Below are 17,107 nucleotides of genomic sequence, written 5' to 3'. Positions count from 1 at the left end.
TAGCAACAGATCCTTCATTACTTTTTAAATATCCCATGCTTTCTATTATATCACATCCCTCCTTCACTACTGATGCTCTAAGGTTCCTTCCAGCTCTGACATTCTGTATTTTAAGACATTTTCTAGTTCTAAGATTCTGTATGCTATGGCATATAGAGAGGCAGCATGACATAGTGGGTAGAGCCCTGGAGATCTGACTTCAAACCCTTCCTCAGACACTGGCTGCATTATGCTGGTCAAGGCAGTCAACCTTTACAATCCTTAATTTACATATCTGTTCGATTAGAGGGTTGGATTAAATAACCTCTAAGGTTCCTTCTAATTCTAAATTAATGATCTTATGGTCCCTCTGGGCTCTAACACTGTATGCTTTAAGGCCTTTTCTATAGCTTTCTATAATCTATGTTCTAAGGTTCTTTTCAGCTCTTAGATATCATGCTCTGGGGTTACTTTGGGCACAAATATTCTAAGATACCTATCAGCTCTCAAAGTCTATTGCCTAATATTCTATGCTTTAAGGTATTGGTGTCAAACGTGAAGCTGCCCACAACACTCCCAAGAGCAGCCCAAACCAGATTAAAATGAAATTATTTTAATTAATTTAATTCCTTCTTTTTATTTTAATTAATTTAATTACAAAATAAACAAAAATATAATAGAACATAGATAATGTTAATATGTGTTTTTCTAAGTCTTAATATAGGGATTTTTATGTATGGCTCACTTTTTTGAGTTTAATACTAATGATTTATGACCCCTAATATTTTTGATTCTACTAGGCCGGGGGCAGGGAAAGTGCAGGATTCTGTTGGGACACAAATCCTTTCACTGCATATTTGGCTTCTGCTTTTTGTGGTTTTCCTGTAATGATGGCTCATCACATTTCATCATCTTTTTTTTTTCTTTTTTGTATGAACAAAAACTCCTACCTCAGTTGGTGTGCTCAATATTTGCTGTTTCTGAGTATTGTGTGGGCAGAGAATTTACATCAGTGTGAAGGTTGAGGGTTCCCTAGAGAGTTTTAGGTCTGTCCTCTGGCATTCCCAATGATGATTTTATGCTTTGAAAAGAGCCTGGCAAGGTCCACTAATGAGCTCACCATAGTGGGCTCCACTGAGTGGTAAATTCCCTCTTTTCTGAGGCTTTGCAAGTAGGATAGTTCCTTGCATAAGCTTTTCTTGGATAAAACTATAGTAGATGAAGGATGTGCTTTTATTTTTCTTTGGATTGTTCTTTGGCTTTTTTCCTCCATTAGCACACACAGAAAGCCTCCTTGGGGCTTAATGTTAAAGTGGGATGCCTACTCATCTATGTGTCAGGGGGTTTCTTGGGCCAATAATTGGCTATAAAACACAGAAAGCTATGTGGCAAAAAACAGATGGAATTTCAATCACCTAGCAGAAACACAGAGTTGACATAATGAGAAGAGAACCGGTCCAGGAATAAGGAGAGCTAGGTGTGAGTCTCCAGCATTGTTACTAATGTACTTGATGAAGTCATGTTTACCTTTTTAGTTTTGTTTTTTTAATTTGTAAAATGAGGTTAACGGTATTTCCTTACCTATCTCAAATGGTTGTTGTAAGGATAAAATGAAATGTCAGATATAACGTTCTAAATTAGTATAACCTGTTATTTTTATCCTTCTTTTGCAAAGGAGAGGCAGATTTGTCCTTGTGTTATTTAATTTGCATTCTGGAAGAATTGCTATATTAGACGTGATAAATTTGCATTGACTATTTCAAGGGGCTTCTGGACACTGGTAGAGAAATAGCTTCTTTAATACAAAAGAGTGTCTGGACTAAGGCAACATTACTCAAATCACTCTCTGGCTAGTGGGCCCTGTAATCTTAATACCTTTGGCAGAACAATGAAGCTGGTTAGATTTGATGTTGGCATTTTCCCATATCTCTCACCCCTGGTTCTGACCCCTCTCTCCAGAGTGCCCTATCGCAATGTTCCACAAAGACCTGCTCTCCTAGTCACTGTGTTCTACCTCCCCCTACCCCCATCCCCCCACCAAATTTTAGTTGGTCTCTGTCTCTATCTTGTATATTTATGGTTATTTATGTATTCTTTAATCTTTTAGAATTCAAGCTTCTTGTAGGAAGGGACCATGTTTTTGCATTTCCTTATATCCTTTGCACTTGGTATATACTAAGAGCTTAATAAATGCTTTAGTAACTGGCTAACTATCTGTCACTTTCTTAGAGCCTTAGTCTTGCTTTGAAAAGCTAACAACTTGCTATCAGATAAAGATTCATTCTAAGGACCTAATGACAAATAGTATTTGTGTTTTAACAGTTGGTATATGGAGACCTTATCTTAAAACCCAGAATATCAGAGGTGGAAAGAGACTTATAGATGATCTAACACACTTCTCTCATTTTACAGCAGAGAAAACTGAGGCCCAGAGAGCTAAAGTGACTTTCCTAAGGTTTCATGGTTAGCAAGTGGCAAAATGAGGACTCAAACATCTATTTTCTGGTTCTAGGTCCAGTCTTTTCACTAGAAACAGCTATTAGTGGGAGCCATTGCTCTTTGGTCCCTCAAGTCCCATCCTAAGCATAGAAGGCCAGCCCTCTGACCAACCTATACCAGGATGTGGGTTTGTTGAAGACTTTCACTTTTTCTCTTCTGACAGTCAAGCAACAAAATTTTATAACAAGTCAAGCGACTGAAGCATTCATGATTAATTTCAAAGTCTTACCTCCTATAAGGGGGAACTTGTCAGGTGGCTGTGGGATGGGTTCCTGAAGGAAGAAAAGAAGACAGGAATGAAAAATGCAATTCAAACTTAATATTACATGCTTCCTTTAAAGTACTGTATCTTGCTTTAAATGTGCTTTCTTCCTCTGATGTGTGTCCTTTAATAGGAATACCCTTATGCTTTTGGACAACCAGGAGGTTTCAGACTGATCAAGTCCTTTTATGTCAAGCTGTCCCACTTGGCCTCTGCTAACCTCCTTCACTTATGCCTTGTGTTTTGGAGGTGACTGACTGTGAGGTCAAAGGTGCTGAGTTAATAGGACACAAACTCTGATGTGTTGGCAAGGATCTGAATGTAAGCAGAGTTGTTGTGAGCAATTTTGATTGGACCTAGGCAAGGTAGTAGAAAATACCCCCTGCACCTATAATGGCCTCAAATGATTTTATAATTCATAATGTAAAGATATGACAAAAATAATTAAGACAAATTTAGTTGAGCAAGAAAGGTGACCTCCCCCCCCCCCCCCAACACTGGTCTCATAATAGACACCTTAGGATGTTAAGCCATGGGGAGAAAGTCCAGTTCTTCATAATGACAGGAAACCTCCTGGATCAGCCTCTTATGGGAGTCCTAGGGACAATAAACCTTGGACCTCTGGGGTAGATTGGGCTGAGTTGAACAGAGAAGGAGCTCACCTGGGGTGTGGCTGCTTGGGAGGGTATATGTGTGTAGACTCTACACTTTAGAGAGTAAGTGGACCATCTGATACCTTCCAATTTTACTTGCTTATTCTTGCTAACTAGATAATAAGCTCAGTTTTTTCCCCTGTGTAGTTGAATTAGTATGAGTGCTATCAGAATGAAAATGCAAAACATTTAAAACTGGCACAATCTTTTAAAATTATTATTTTAAGTTTCGTACTCTTCAAAATTTTGGGTGAAACCAAGCCCCAGTCACCTATGCATATAGACCCAAGGATGAGATGTGCATCTGTTTTGAGGATCAGTACAGCTGGGTTCAAGTACACTTGGCAAGGTAGCCCAATTAGATTATGTATTTTTTTTAACCTTGTCAACTCTTAAAGAATTCACAGAATTCCAAAAACTCAGAGTTGGTTGGAATCTCAGAGGCTTTCTAGTTTAATCCTTAACTGAATGGGAGTCTCTTTAAAATCCCCAAGGGGGGCAACTAGCATCTTTTAGAAGACCTCTGATTTGGAGAAACTCACCATAGTTCATTCTACTTCTGGATAACAAGCACCCAGATTCTCACTCTGATACCTTGAAAGATCCAGTTTTTGATAAATGTGGGTGCTCCTACTAATAATGCAGAGTGTGATTTAGCAAGGACATTGACAAACTGGAGGATGGCCAGAGGATTTTTTTTCCCTTTCTTCAAGCCTAAATCAGCCACTCTACAACTCAAGTCCTTGTTCAGTATTTAGTTCTGCCACATGGAACCAAGCAGAATTAATAGAATCTCTCTTTGCCCTGATAGTCCTTCAAATACTGAAAGACAATTATCACTGTACTGTTCACCAATCCTTGCCCTTACCACCAAAGCATTATTTTCTTTTCCTTTGATATTTAACAACCTGTATAACTTCGGGCAAATCACTTTGCATCCCCAGTCTCAGTTTCCTCATATGCAAAATGAAGATGTTGGGCTCAATGGCCTCTAAGGTCACTTTCCAAACCTAAATCTATGACCCTATGCACTCAAAATATCCCCAGGTCCTTCAACTAGTCCCCACATAGTATGACCTTCAGTTTCATAGGATCATAGATCTAGAACTGGAAGGGACCTTAGTGAGTTTCCTTATTGTCCTAGTCACTTTCCTCTGGCCATGCTCCAATTGGTCACTGTCTTTACTAAGTCATGGTCTTTATTGGTGGAGGGAAGTAGCCACATGGGTCAAAACCTAAAACACATCAAATTGAAAATCCTATCCATGCTTCCTGTATGAGATTCATTAATTACAGATATAAAACCATTCTTGTGGTTGAATTAAGCACAGCTTGCCATCAAACAAGAAGGGATAATGCTTGGTAAGGGAAAGTTTTTGGGATTTAGAATCTGAGGCTGTCGAACGTTCCTAGTTATTGAAAGGAAAAGAGGCAAAGAGATACCAGGTGGTATGTCCTGAGAAGGAGAGTCATTTGGGAAAAGAGGATTTGTACAGAATTTGACTTTAGCTCTCTTGCTGCCCCTGACTGTGCCAAGTAGCCACTCTCTGCCCATGATGGTATCTAAATACAGTTCAGGAATGACTAGAAAAGATTAAAGTAAGCCACTGTCTTCAAATATTTGAAGGACTGTCCTGTGGAAGAAGGGGCTGATTTGTTCCTCGTAGTTCTAATAGGTAGAACCAGTCCCAATGGGCAGCAAGTTATAAGCCCACCATATAAAAGGATGATCTTTCTAAAAAAAATAATCACAGATTTCCTGCAATGCAATGGACTGCCTCATAAAGCAGCAAGCTTCCTGTCCTAATGCTGTGAAAATGAAAAACTTTGAAAGGCTTAAAAATTCTTGTCAATGCAATGGCCAACTATGATTCCTGAGGATTGATAATGAAGAATGCTACCTATCTTCTGACAGAAAGGTGATGGCCTAAATATGTTGAATAAGACACACTGTTTTTTGGACATGGCCAGCAGAGGATTTCTTTGCTTGAATATGCATGTTTGATATAAGTGTTTTGTTTTTGTTTTCCTTTTTTTTTTTTCAAATGAGGGGGCCTAGGAAGGAGAGAAAAAATGCTTGTTAATTAAAAAAATACAAGAAAGTCTTCTAGCAGATATTGGATGACCTGAGTATAAAGGTAGATTTTGCAGGACAGCCTCTTCTAACTCTGAGGCTATGATTTCATGAGTCCTTCTCCTTTCTGCACCTCAGTCTCTCCTCATCCATGAAATATAGGCAGGAGAGAAAAAATGTTGAGTAGATGGCCTTTGAGGTCCCTTAGAGAGTTTATGATTCTATGAACTAACTTCACCAACTGATAGATTTCTTTTTGGAAGTTACTGGAAACAACAAGTGGGTGATATTATAAGCAGCTGACACTGCCTTTTTACTAGTACAATGGAGTGGGTAGACAATGAATGAAATTCTAGCTAACTTCTGGACACTTCTTCTTTAGCTACTCTACGTCCTATTATTCCCTCAGGCTCCTGCTGTTTGATTTCAAAGATGGTAGTCTGTTCTTTGGTAAATTATTCATTTGGAAGGTGCTAATGATGGGGAAAGTGAATTCAGTTCAATTCAGAAAAGCCCATTGTACACTTAATATGTACAGAACACTGTGTTCAGTACAGGGACGGGGGGGGAGGGGGAGTTTAATCTGTTATCCCTCTCAGGGCTGTTTGCTTTTGAATGAGAAAGGGCCTGTTGGAGGCACAGACATAAACAGTAGCAGTGTGGTTTTTTAGAGAGTTCTTAGAAGGGATCACAGGTCTCATGGCTCTGCCACTGATTCACTTCGTGTGTGACTTCAGGCAGGTTGATGACCCCTCGGATCCTTCCCAGCTCTAGATCATGAGGTTCTGTGACCTTCTAGCTAGCATCTCTGCATCCACACCTATAAAATAAGGCATCTTGACTAGATGATCTCCAAAGGCCATTCCAGCTCTACTAAATCCATGTTCTGTTTTCTAACATTCTAAGGTTTGATCCAACTCTAACATTTTATGATTCAATTTATTTTCATTGAAATAAAGTAAAAGCCAGGACCTTTTGAGATCTCCCCAGTCTCTCATTGATGTGCACTCACTGGTACAGATACATGACCTGATTCTGTACATGACAGAATTCTCTTTCATTTAGTATTTTAAGGAAGGAAGGAAGGGAAAGGAACAATCACAAGTCTAGAGACCCGAGTTCAAATTGTAATTGTTGTTGTTCGGTTGTTTGGTCATGTCTGACACTCCATTTGGAGTCTTCTTAGCAAAGATACTGGAGTGGTTTGCCATTTCCTTCTCCAGCTCATTCTACAGATGAGGAAACTGAGGCAAACAGGATTAAGTGACTTGCTCAGGGTCACTCAGCTAGTGAATTATCTTAGACTAGATTTGAACTCAGGTCTTCCAGATTCCACGCCTGGTGCTCTATCCACTGTGCCACATAGTTCACATTTTTATAGCACTTAAAGGTGCTATGGGGTAAACAGTGTGCAGTGTGAGTATTCTCATTCTTATTTTATAGGTGGTGAAATTGAGGCTCAAAGAAGTTAGAATGGTTTGCTCAGGGTCACAGTATTTTCAGACCCAGGCCTCCCAACACCCAACTCCACTCTCCTTTTCTCCTAAACTAGTGAGTGAGCTGTTGCTTTCCTTCTCTGGGCCTCAGTTTCCTCCTCTGAAAAATGAAAGGATGGGCTAGAAGGTTTCTAAGGACACCGCCAGAGTTATCACTATGCTTCCTTCCACCATCTTCAGAACAAAAGCAAATAGACTTTTCAGGTAATTCACACTGGTGGCTAATTTTATAAGAACATGGTTGTTGACTCATTAATTGCAATAGTTCAACACATGTAATTTGTAACTAAGCCAATTTCTTTAAGTACCTCCCATCCCCCCACTTTTGGGAGACTTTTAGGGGTGAGTTAGGGTACAGTGTCATGTACTGACATCCTTGAGAGTGGAAGGGACCTGGAGAATGCATGTGGTCTAATCTCTTAGCTAAAGGAATTTCTAATGGATAAAAATGAAAAGGTCTAAGGCCATCTCATCCAATCTCTTGTTCTGTTCAGTATCAATGGGCCGATGGTCATCATTCTCTTCCTGAAGATAGCAAAAACTCATTCTAATATAATCCTTTAATGTTAATGAGCTTTACTTATAACAGACCTGTGAGGTTGGTAATGCAAGTTATTTTCCTCCAAGTTTTACAAATGAGCAAGTGAGATGGGGAGATGAAATGATTTCCCATGATCACTTTGTAAGCCTTTGAGTTAGCATTTGTTAAGTGCCTATTATGTGCCAGGCACTGTGTTAGGTGGCTTATCAGCATTACCTCATTTGATCCTCACAACTAACCCTGTGATATAGGGTTATCCCCATTTTACAAATGAGAAAATTGAAGCAGACAGAGATTAAATGACTTGTTCAGAGTCACACAGCTATTAAGTATCTGAGGCTTCCTGACTCCAGGCTCAGCAGTCTATCCACTGAGCTACTTAGCTGCTTCTAGGATAAATGAAGGAATGAATTAAGATTTTATTTTGGTGTTTAATAGAATCCTAGGATCATGAATAACTAGAGATGGAAATGTCCTTAGAACCTAACTTGTAGAATATTAGACCCACTAAAAATGAAATAAAACAAAACCTTTGCAATTGTCTAGTATAACCTCCTTTAAAAAGCCCCAGATAAACGTCTATCCTCTGACATATGACTCTATGACTCAGAGCAAGTCACTTAACCTCTCATTGTGGGTAGATGCCTGTAGAATTTATTCAGGGCTACGGAGCATAGTAGAGGCAGAGCTGTCACCAGCATAGGTCATCTTTGTCTTAGTAATGTATTTTCCATTCACCCTTTTGGACTACACAAGATAATGCTCACAGCCTATTATATCAGGGTTCCCTATGTGGCTTCCCTTCAAGTCTTATTCAGAAATGTCATGTAACACAACAGTGCTGTGACTATCAGAGGGCAAATGGAGCTTTTTCCAGGGTCTCAACGTTTGGTGGCAGAGCAAGGGGAAACCCTTCTTCCTTCAATGCCACCATAGCCCCTGACCCTTGACTGAGAGTATTGTAGCGTCATGTGCTGTGATTACTCCTCAGGTCCAATAGTTGTCATGCCCTATTCCTGAAGTAACCTTAAACCCCAACCCCTACCTGGTGAGGCTGTGTTCTCTGTAAGACTGCTGTAACCCTTGCCTACTCCTCTCCCTCCTGCCCCTATGCTAAATTTGCCCCAGCTACAGTTCTGGCTAGTTATAACTCTGCATTATGATATAATTTTTAGAGTCAGAGGGACCTGGGTTCAAATTCTGAATCCACTGCTTATTGCCTAAGTCACTTAACCTCTTTTGGCCCCAGTTTCCTTAATTGAAAAAGTGAGAGAATTGAACTAGATGAAGATCTGTTCCAACTCTATTTCTATGACCCTAGTCACTTGAAAGCCTTGAAAGTTCCTTTTTACTGGTAAATCTCTTTTTAAGGGTATAGCAGAGATATTGCAACAGCTTGGCTCAGTATCTCCAATTGCAGAAAGATGCAATTAGATTCAAATGCTTCCTTTTTTTTTAAATGAGAATTTAGACAATCAATATAACCACTGATTATAGGAGATGTCACAGCAGGTACTGGCCCAACCTCATTCCTGTCCATCCTTAGCTAATAATAATGAGAATGACAACAATAATAGCATTTATATAGTCCTTTAAGCTTTACAAAGTAATTTCTATGTATTATCTTATTTGATCCTCATGACTATATGAGGTAGATACAATTATTATCTTCATTTTACAGATAAAGTGCTGTTGAGTTCAGGGCTGTACTTTGATATATAAACATGACTTTTTAGGGCCTAGGTTCTTCTGAAAAGAACAGTTTGTGTTTGGAACCCGTGTCCTAAAGGTTGATGCTTACTCTTTGTGGGGTATAGTTAGTGTTACTGAAAAATATTGCAAAAGTGTGATACAAAGGAAAGAGCTCTGGAAGCAGGGCAACAATTATTGTTATTGTTAGACAGTTTGGGATCTCTGTGATAAATGGATTCAGCCCTCTGTGACCAGAATGACTTGAATTAGTTTTGTTAGAGAAAGTGCTAACTGGATTATACAAAAAACAAACAAACAAAATTGTTTAAAATCAGCATTGAAAACCCATTACAAATGCAAATAAGAAAATCAATATCCCTCTACTTGCTTGCCCTTCTCCTTTTTTGCTAATAATACTTTTGCATACATACTTCCTTCCTCTCACCCAAAGGACAGGCCATGGAGCAAGTATAGGAAGAGCCCAGTTGCATTTATAGGAGACAATACAGTTCTTTAGTGTATTATGACATCTCAAAGGGTACCCTAGGAACCATGTAGCAGTGGGCTTCCCCTGCTCCAGCCATGGCCCTAGTATGTACTATCCAAGGTAAGGGCTGCGTTCCCCCTGCCAGCAGCTAATTGACTGTTGTCCATTCTTCACTCCATTCAAGTAAGGTTCGGGACGATTGAGAGAAGTATATTGATAACTTTGGCAGTGTCCTTAGAGACCTTCTAGCCCATCCCTTTATTTTTCAGAGGAGGAAGCTGAGGCCCAGAGAAGGGAAGAGACAGCTTACTCACTACGTTAGGAGAAAAGAGTGGAGTTGGGCTTTGGGAAGCCTGGGTCTGAAAATACTGTGTGACCCTGAGTAAACCATTTAAACTTCTTGAGACTCAGTTTCCTCACCTACAAAATAGGAATAAGAATACTTATACTGTACACTGCCTGCCTCATGGTGTTGTCCTGAGGAAAGTGCTTTGTAAACTTTAAAGTTCTGTACAAATGAGAACTATTATAATTTCAACTCAGGACTCCAGATTTATGATTGTTTCCTTCCTTCAAATGCTGTATTTTATCCCTACTCTGTCTCCCTCATCAGGAAATTGGTTTCTTTCTCAGTCTTTTGATATTAATTGCTCTGGCTTTTTCCTCTTCTGTCAATATTTCTTTTTTTCCTCCAGGTCAAACTTCCTGTTTATAGCAATTTCTTTCTCTGGGTCAATATCTCTGCCTCTGACAATCTCTCTCTCATCCTCTTCCCATTTGCTTGGGTCCCCTCTTCTCTTCTCTTCTCTTCTCTTCTCTTCTCTTCTCTTCTCTTCTCTTCTCTTCTCTTCTCTTCTCTTCTCTTCTCTTCTCTTCTCTTCTCTTCTCTTCTCTTCTCTTCTCTTCTCTTCTCTTCTCTTCTCTTCTCTTCTCTTCTCTCTCTTTCTCTCTCTCTTCACCTTCCTTCCCCCTCCTTCCCCCCTCTTTTCTCTTGCAAATAAGTCATACTTATTGAAAATGAATAGTCTTTTCCTGTCATATGTCCCCCTCCCCGAACCCATCCATGGATCAGGAAATAGGTGGTTAGTTGTTGATAGCAGCTCAGGACACACTAAGCAGCTTTTGGGTCCTAATTCATGAAGTCTATTCCTCATCCTTGTTATATTGTTTAATAAGGACATAAAATTAGATTGAGGATGGATTGGGTTGGAGTCAAGCTGAGGTTAGCTCTGCTCTTAAAGTAGATTCACAGGTAGGTGTATTGAAAGGATTATGTTGCTGGACCACCAGTCCCTAAGGGCAAAATAAAATGTCTACCTGGATAGTCTTCTCTCTATCTAAGCCTCTTCCTCAATGGGGAGAATACAGTACAATAGATTTTAACACTATAGGTCCAGTTTATTTTAGAAAATATTTTTATACATTTCTTTCATAGATGTTCTTTCCCTTGTAATACATTATTTAATACATTATTTAATTACCTAATTATCCATGACTACATTTTTGAAAGCTTATTCAAATACTACCATTTCAAGTTTTAATTCCTCTTTGTAGCTTTTCCTGACCTCTCTAGCTCATTTTGCAGATTTCTCCTTCCTCTGAACCACTCAAGAAATTGGTATTGCAAATTTGACTCCCTGCATACATTACTGAGGGTATTGTTACCTATATACATGATCTGTATTGTTAGGAGGTGTGTGCATGACCTATTTTTTCAGTTAGTCTGTAAGCACCTGAATAAGACTTTCAAGTCTGGCATGGCCTTATTGTGTTGTCCATCTAAAAGTCCTTCAGCCTAAGCAGGTGAAACTTCTCTGGGAAGGAAATAAAAATGTGCCCAGTCATGTAATCAGCTTTTCTAATCCATTTATACTTCCAAGTAGAAAGCACATATAGTGGCAATGGCTTAAGAATGAAGCCACATTAGGACATTTGAGGGCATTGTCCCATTTGGATATATATATCCCTAGTTAAAATATCTCTCTCAACAACTGCCTACTTATTTACATTGTTATTGTGATATAACATCTGGGCCCATTAGTAAAATATTACCACCTATTATATTGCATATAATCTATGCAAAAAAAAGCTACTTAAGGGCTGCTTCATTTTTTTTTTGTTTTGCTATGGCCATTGATGTGTGAGAATAGATATTAATTATTTCACAATTGATCAATAACCTATTTAGAGTATTTTGAAATCCTCAATACAGAGAAAGCTGCTTTCAAAGTAAAAAATAATGTGTCATTTCCTCACAGATTGGAATCTAACTTTATTTGGGATTTGCTACCACCTTTAACCAAGCCAGATACATTAAAATCAATACTTGAAATGAGGTTTTTTTGTTGTTGTTTTTGGCTAGGCAATGGGGTTAAGTGACTTGCCCAGGGTCACACAGCTAGTAAGTGTTATGTGTCTGAGGCTGGATTTGAACTCAGGTCCTCCTGAATCCAGGGCCAGTGCTCTATCCACTGAGCCACCTAGTTGTCCCTTTTTGTTTGCTTGTGTTTTTGAAATGAGTTTTTACATCTAGCTTGGGCTCCTGACTCCCAAAGACTGACAATGAGGTTTGGCCACAGGCAGTTGATTTTTAAGAAACTTTCAGTCCTTTGTCCTGGATGGTAATGGACTATCTGGCCATTTGTGTATCATGTTCTGCTCAGTAAAACAAGAACATTTCATAAAACCAGAATTACCTTAACGCATTCTAAAATAATGACCTATGAAGCACGTAATGATGACCATGCTGTGGTTTGCTTTGATTTTAGTTTTATCAATACTAATGAAAAGTACTTTGGAAGATTCTTTTACAAGAATCATGCTTTGAACTCATAGTTCGTAACTTTTTCCTCTGTTATTAATAATGTTTGGCCCCTACTTTAGTGGTTAGTGCCCTCCCCCCAAATCATTTTTGTAGATAGCAATATTTATACATGTTATCTTTCCCTGCTAGACTGTATACTTCTCTAGAACAAGGACTGCTTAACTTTTACTTTTGTTATTTCACTTACTAGAGCAATGTGTTCTGACACATAGTAGGAGCTTATTAAATGCTGTGGAGTTTGTAATTCCATAATAATAGTAGTTGTGGTGGGAGTGGTAGACCACAATTATGTAGCATCCTAGGGTTAACAAAGCCCTTTCCTCAAAGTCCTGTGAGGTAGGTAAGGCACATATTTCTTCTCCCTAAAGGGGATTTCTCTTTAAATATGCATGGGACTTGATAACCCCTAAGATCTTCTCTTATTTTGAGAGTCTGTGATTCCTATTTTATAGATGAGAAGACTGAGGCTCCAAGAGACTAAATTATTTGTCTGTGCTTACCTAGTTGCTAAATGTAGGAGCCTCAGTGCCTTTGATTGAAATGAAATCAGAAGAGCTCTGTACTTAGAGTTAAGAGATCCTTGTTATAATCCTGACTTTCACATGAATAAGTGATTTGACCCTTGGGCAAGTTACTTTTAGTATCTGACCCTCAGTTTCCTAATTTGTAAAATAAGGAGATTGAACCGGGTAATCTTTAAAGTCTTTTCCAGCCTGAGTGTTTCAAGGTTTGAACATTCCATATTTTAATAATTTTTCTGGCTCACACATTCTCTGTTCTAAGTAGAGGGAAACTCAGGTCATTATGTCAAGGTCATTTGAGCCCCCAAATTGCATAGTACTGCTACTAGTACATAGTACAACTTCCACTACTGCCATTGATAATTGTCATGTTTTTTGAGGAAGTCTTGAGGGAACATTCCATCTACTTTGTTGTTAAGAAGCACTTTTTTGGGGGAGAGGGATGGGTGTGGTAGGGAGAATGGAGGAGCTTTCAAGGATGGGCCTCAAAGTGAGCATTCGAGATAGCCCTTCTCACACTAGGATGGTCCAACATCGAAACATTCATGTAAAGCCTTTTGTCCACCTCAGCTCCCAGGGGTGTCTTTGCCTGTCTTCCCTATGAATGTGACCATGAGCATCTTACTTCTCTGTCTTACAGGTTCTTGTCAATAAAATAAGGGAAAAACTCTAGTATCTGTACTGACTCTGTCACAGAGTTATTGTGAAGAAAATACCTTAACATGACAGAGAAATGGGAGTAATTGGTATTCTTGCCCCGACCATGCATTCTTGGAGCTTACATTCTTAGAGAGGAATCAACTTTTGGATTTACCATTTGGAACATTTAAATGCGACTTATTTTGAAACTGAGGGCCATGTCTTTGGAACAGAAGACAAGTGTATGATTATGATATCATGTTGACTGCGCTCATAGCTTCCTGCCATGATGTGAGTTCTATGTTGGGAGCTTTTTTTTTTAAAAGCTTACTGACAACCTGACTTCCACCATGCATTTCTTGTTGTCTGTGGGCTTCTTTCCCCTAACTCTCTGAAACATTTGAGGAACTACCCGAAAAAGTGTGGCCATGCCAAACAAATGATTTAGCCAGAGTCTGGTTCCTCTTTTCTCTCTGAGTTGTTACTGTTTATCTCAAATAATTTATTGGGTTTTTCAAAGAATACCTCCAGGAAGAACAAAGCAAAACAAAACAAAACAAAAGTTAAGACAGGAAGGGGGAGAGGATGCCATTGACTTACCTTCTTCTGAACTACTAAGACCATTATAGTCGCCAGAGTAAAGATGAGGCACAGAACCAGGGTAGCTGTGGTGAAATAAAAATAAGTCCGGCTAGTGGCCCTGAGGTGGCTTGTGACTGTGCCTTCAGACACATTCATGGCTGCCCCAAGAGAAGCATTCAGTTGGTGGAGGGACGTTTGCCGTGGTACAGAAGACATTCTTTATATACCACCCCCCTCCACCTCACACCTTATCGCCCTTGATCTGTTGAGACTCACAGGCCATGTCTGTTCCAAGTAGGATTTTCCCCCTTCATCCTGGATCATGTGACTGGAAAAAAAATCTTCACTGTTTGTCGAATGAAGAAAGACCTCTCTGGGGGCGTGAAGTGAAAGACAGCAGGTGATGGGAGAAAGAGATTCATTTTCTTGCCAAGGATTTTGCTCGTTGTCCGGTGAGCTACATCGAAAGGGTCTGATGTCAGAAGGCGAGTGGGAAGCAATCTCACCCCCGGCTCTCTTTGTGTGTGAAGCTGTGTGGAGTGACTTGTGTTTCACTTATAGTCACCAGTGGTGGCAGCTTAGTGCTTCAGCTAATGCTTTCTTCTTCCAGAGAGTCATTTCTGCACGGTGTTCTCCACTTAAAAGAGTTACCTACCCAGAAAGCCCACATCTGTTTGGGGGTCAGGAAGGCTGGATTTGGGCAAGTTATTTCCTCTCACTGGGTCCCAGTTTCCTAATCTGTAAAATGATGGGGTAGAATGAGATTCCTTTTATATATCTATCTATATCTATATCTATCTATATTTTGTTATCCTATAACTGAAATGAATTAGTTTTACTAATATTATTGCCTATGGTTAAAAATTGGCTCTCTCTCTCTCTCTCTCTCTCTCTCTCTCCCCCCTTTATCTATCTATATGTCTATCTATATTTATGTATATAGCTATAAGTATGTATATAGCTATCTATCTTGATGTATGTGGCTATAACTATATATCTCTATGTATATAGTTGTCTGTCCCTTTGTAGGATCTCTCTCTTAAAAGGTAGATTGGAATAGTGAGAAACAGTCTTGTATATGGAGTAAGAGGACCTGGGTTTTAATCCCACCTCTGTTACTTTAGTATCTGTGTGATCTTGGGTAAATCACTGAACCTCTCTGAGTCTCAGTATCCTCAGCTGAAAAATGAGAGGGGTTGGCTAAATATTCTCTAAGGGCCCTTTCAGTTTCAAATCTATAAAACGAATAGACAAAATCCTTCTGAGGCTTTTGGAAGGATAGAAAGGGGTACCCTGTGTACAAGGTTACTGGACTGAGTCAGAAGACATGAGTTCTAGGTCTGGCTCAGTCACTAATTCACTATGAATCAATCCCTTTCCTTCTCTGGGACTTATTTCTTTATGAAGGGATTGGAATAAGTGATATCTAAGATCCATTCTGATTCTGAAGTTCTGTGAAAGAATTCTAAAAAAAATATCTTGGGGATTAGGTTTAATATATTGTGTTCTAGAATAAGGTCTTAACAAGTACTATTGACCAATAAAACTAGCTGACTGAAAAATCACCTGAACAATTTATCTGGAGTTATTGAGTCTGCTATCAGCCAAATTAAGCAGCAGTACCTTCACATTTTTTGTACTAAACAAGGCCTATTGGTTTCATTTGGTGCTTGCCATACTGAGATGTCAAAGGAATAACATGATTGGAAAGAAGGCCACATATGACCTAATCACCTATTTTACCTACATGGAAAACATCTATCTAGGTCCCAAGTTTTAACAATTGATGTACTTTCACCAGATAATACAGAAACAGCCCATATAGTCTAGTGGGTGAAGCATGATTTCCTCAGCTATAATGCAGGGGTTATTAGCCTTTTTTTGTGGTCTGGATCTCCCTCTTTAGCAGTCTGGTGAAGCTTATGGACCCCTTTTCAGAATAATGTTTTTAAATACATAAAACAAATTATATGGGATTACAAAAGAAACCAGTTATATTGAAATATATTTGTAAAACAACAAAAAAAAGCAACCCAAATTCATGGACCTCAGATTAAGAACACCTAATAACTTAAGTGGAGTTGATACATGACTGTTGAATGCCTCATGGAGAACATACTTCTGCTTACCTTAGACTGTTCTAGAAACTTATTGCTTGTATTCCTTCCTTCCTTACTGATGTGGGCAAAAAAGTGTTGCTTGACACATTCATTATACTAGGATAAGAAAAATACTTTGAAAATAAACTGAAATAGTTAAAGTAGCATTATTTGAGTTCTGGAATTACATTTCTCACACTTCATTGCCAAGATTCAAATGTACATGGAATATTTTTTTTTCCTGGAATTGAATTTTAGGTCAGGTGGACATCAGGCTTATCCAGGGCAGATTTGGACAGTTGGTTTGGGATTTTCTCTGAACCATTCAACTGAGACTCTTTGAATTTTTTCTATTCCTAGAATTGCATTTAGAATAAGAATTCTTGTCTGGTAGTTGGTTTCAAATGTGGTTTTGTGGTATCTTGTCCCTTTATTGTCCCTTCCTCATTCTACTTCCAGGTGATTTTTTCTGGAGAACGCCTGAAGGTACCATGGCTTTCCCAGGGTCTACCCAGAGGCTTACTACCTGGGTGACCCTGGGGAAGTCACTTAACCTTGTTTGCCTCAGTTTCCTTATCTGTAAAATGATCTGGTAAGACACTGCAAAATTTTTGCCATGAAAACTCCAAATGGGGTCACTGAGAGTTGGGCATGACTGAAAGGACTGAACAAAAAATAAGAAGAGGATAACTGAAATGCCACATCCTTCATGAAGCTTACTTTGATTCCCCTCCTCTGTCATGACCATTCCCCCAAAAT

General features: G+C 39.1%; 1 protein-coding gene across 2 annotated transcripts in view; it reads right to left on the bottom strand.

Moving 5' to 3' along the window:
* The window catches only part of TNFSF8 (TNF superfamily member 8), a 38,182-nt gene extending 23,321 nt beyond the window's left edge, over positions 1-14,861 (bottom strand). Inside the window, exons 1-3 of one of the 2 annotated variants that reach the window (XM_020990623.2) lie at positions 14,526-14,861; positions 14,268-14,332; positions 2,708-2,750 (exon numbers count right to left, since the gene is read on the bottom strand). In XM_020990623.2, coding sequence (XP_020846282.1) covers positions 2,708-2,750; positions 14,268-14,332; positions 14,526-14,532 — 115 coding nt within the window. In that variant the 5' untranslated portion in view covers positions 14,533-14,861. Of the gene's footprint in view, positions 1-2,707; positions 2,751-14,267 lie in introns of both variants that reach the window. The other variant, XM_020990622.2, reaches the window with a different exon arrangement.
* Positions 14,862-17,107: the final 2,246 nt, after the last annotated feature.

The sequence above is a fragment of the Phascolarctos cinereus genome, unplaced genomic scaffold (assembly GCF_003287225.1).
Source record: "Phascolarctos cinereus isolate Bilbo 61053 unplaced genomic scaffold, phaCin_HiC Scaffold_2;HRSCAF=192, whole genome shotgun sequence".
Lineage (NCBI taxonomy): Eukaryota > Metazoa > Chordata > Mammalia > Diprotodontia > Phascolarctidae > Phascolarctos > Phascolarctos cinereus.
The sequence above is the reverse complement of the archived record's forward strand: the minus strand, read 5'-3'. Positions and strand labels throughout refer to the sequence as shown.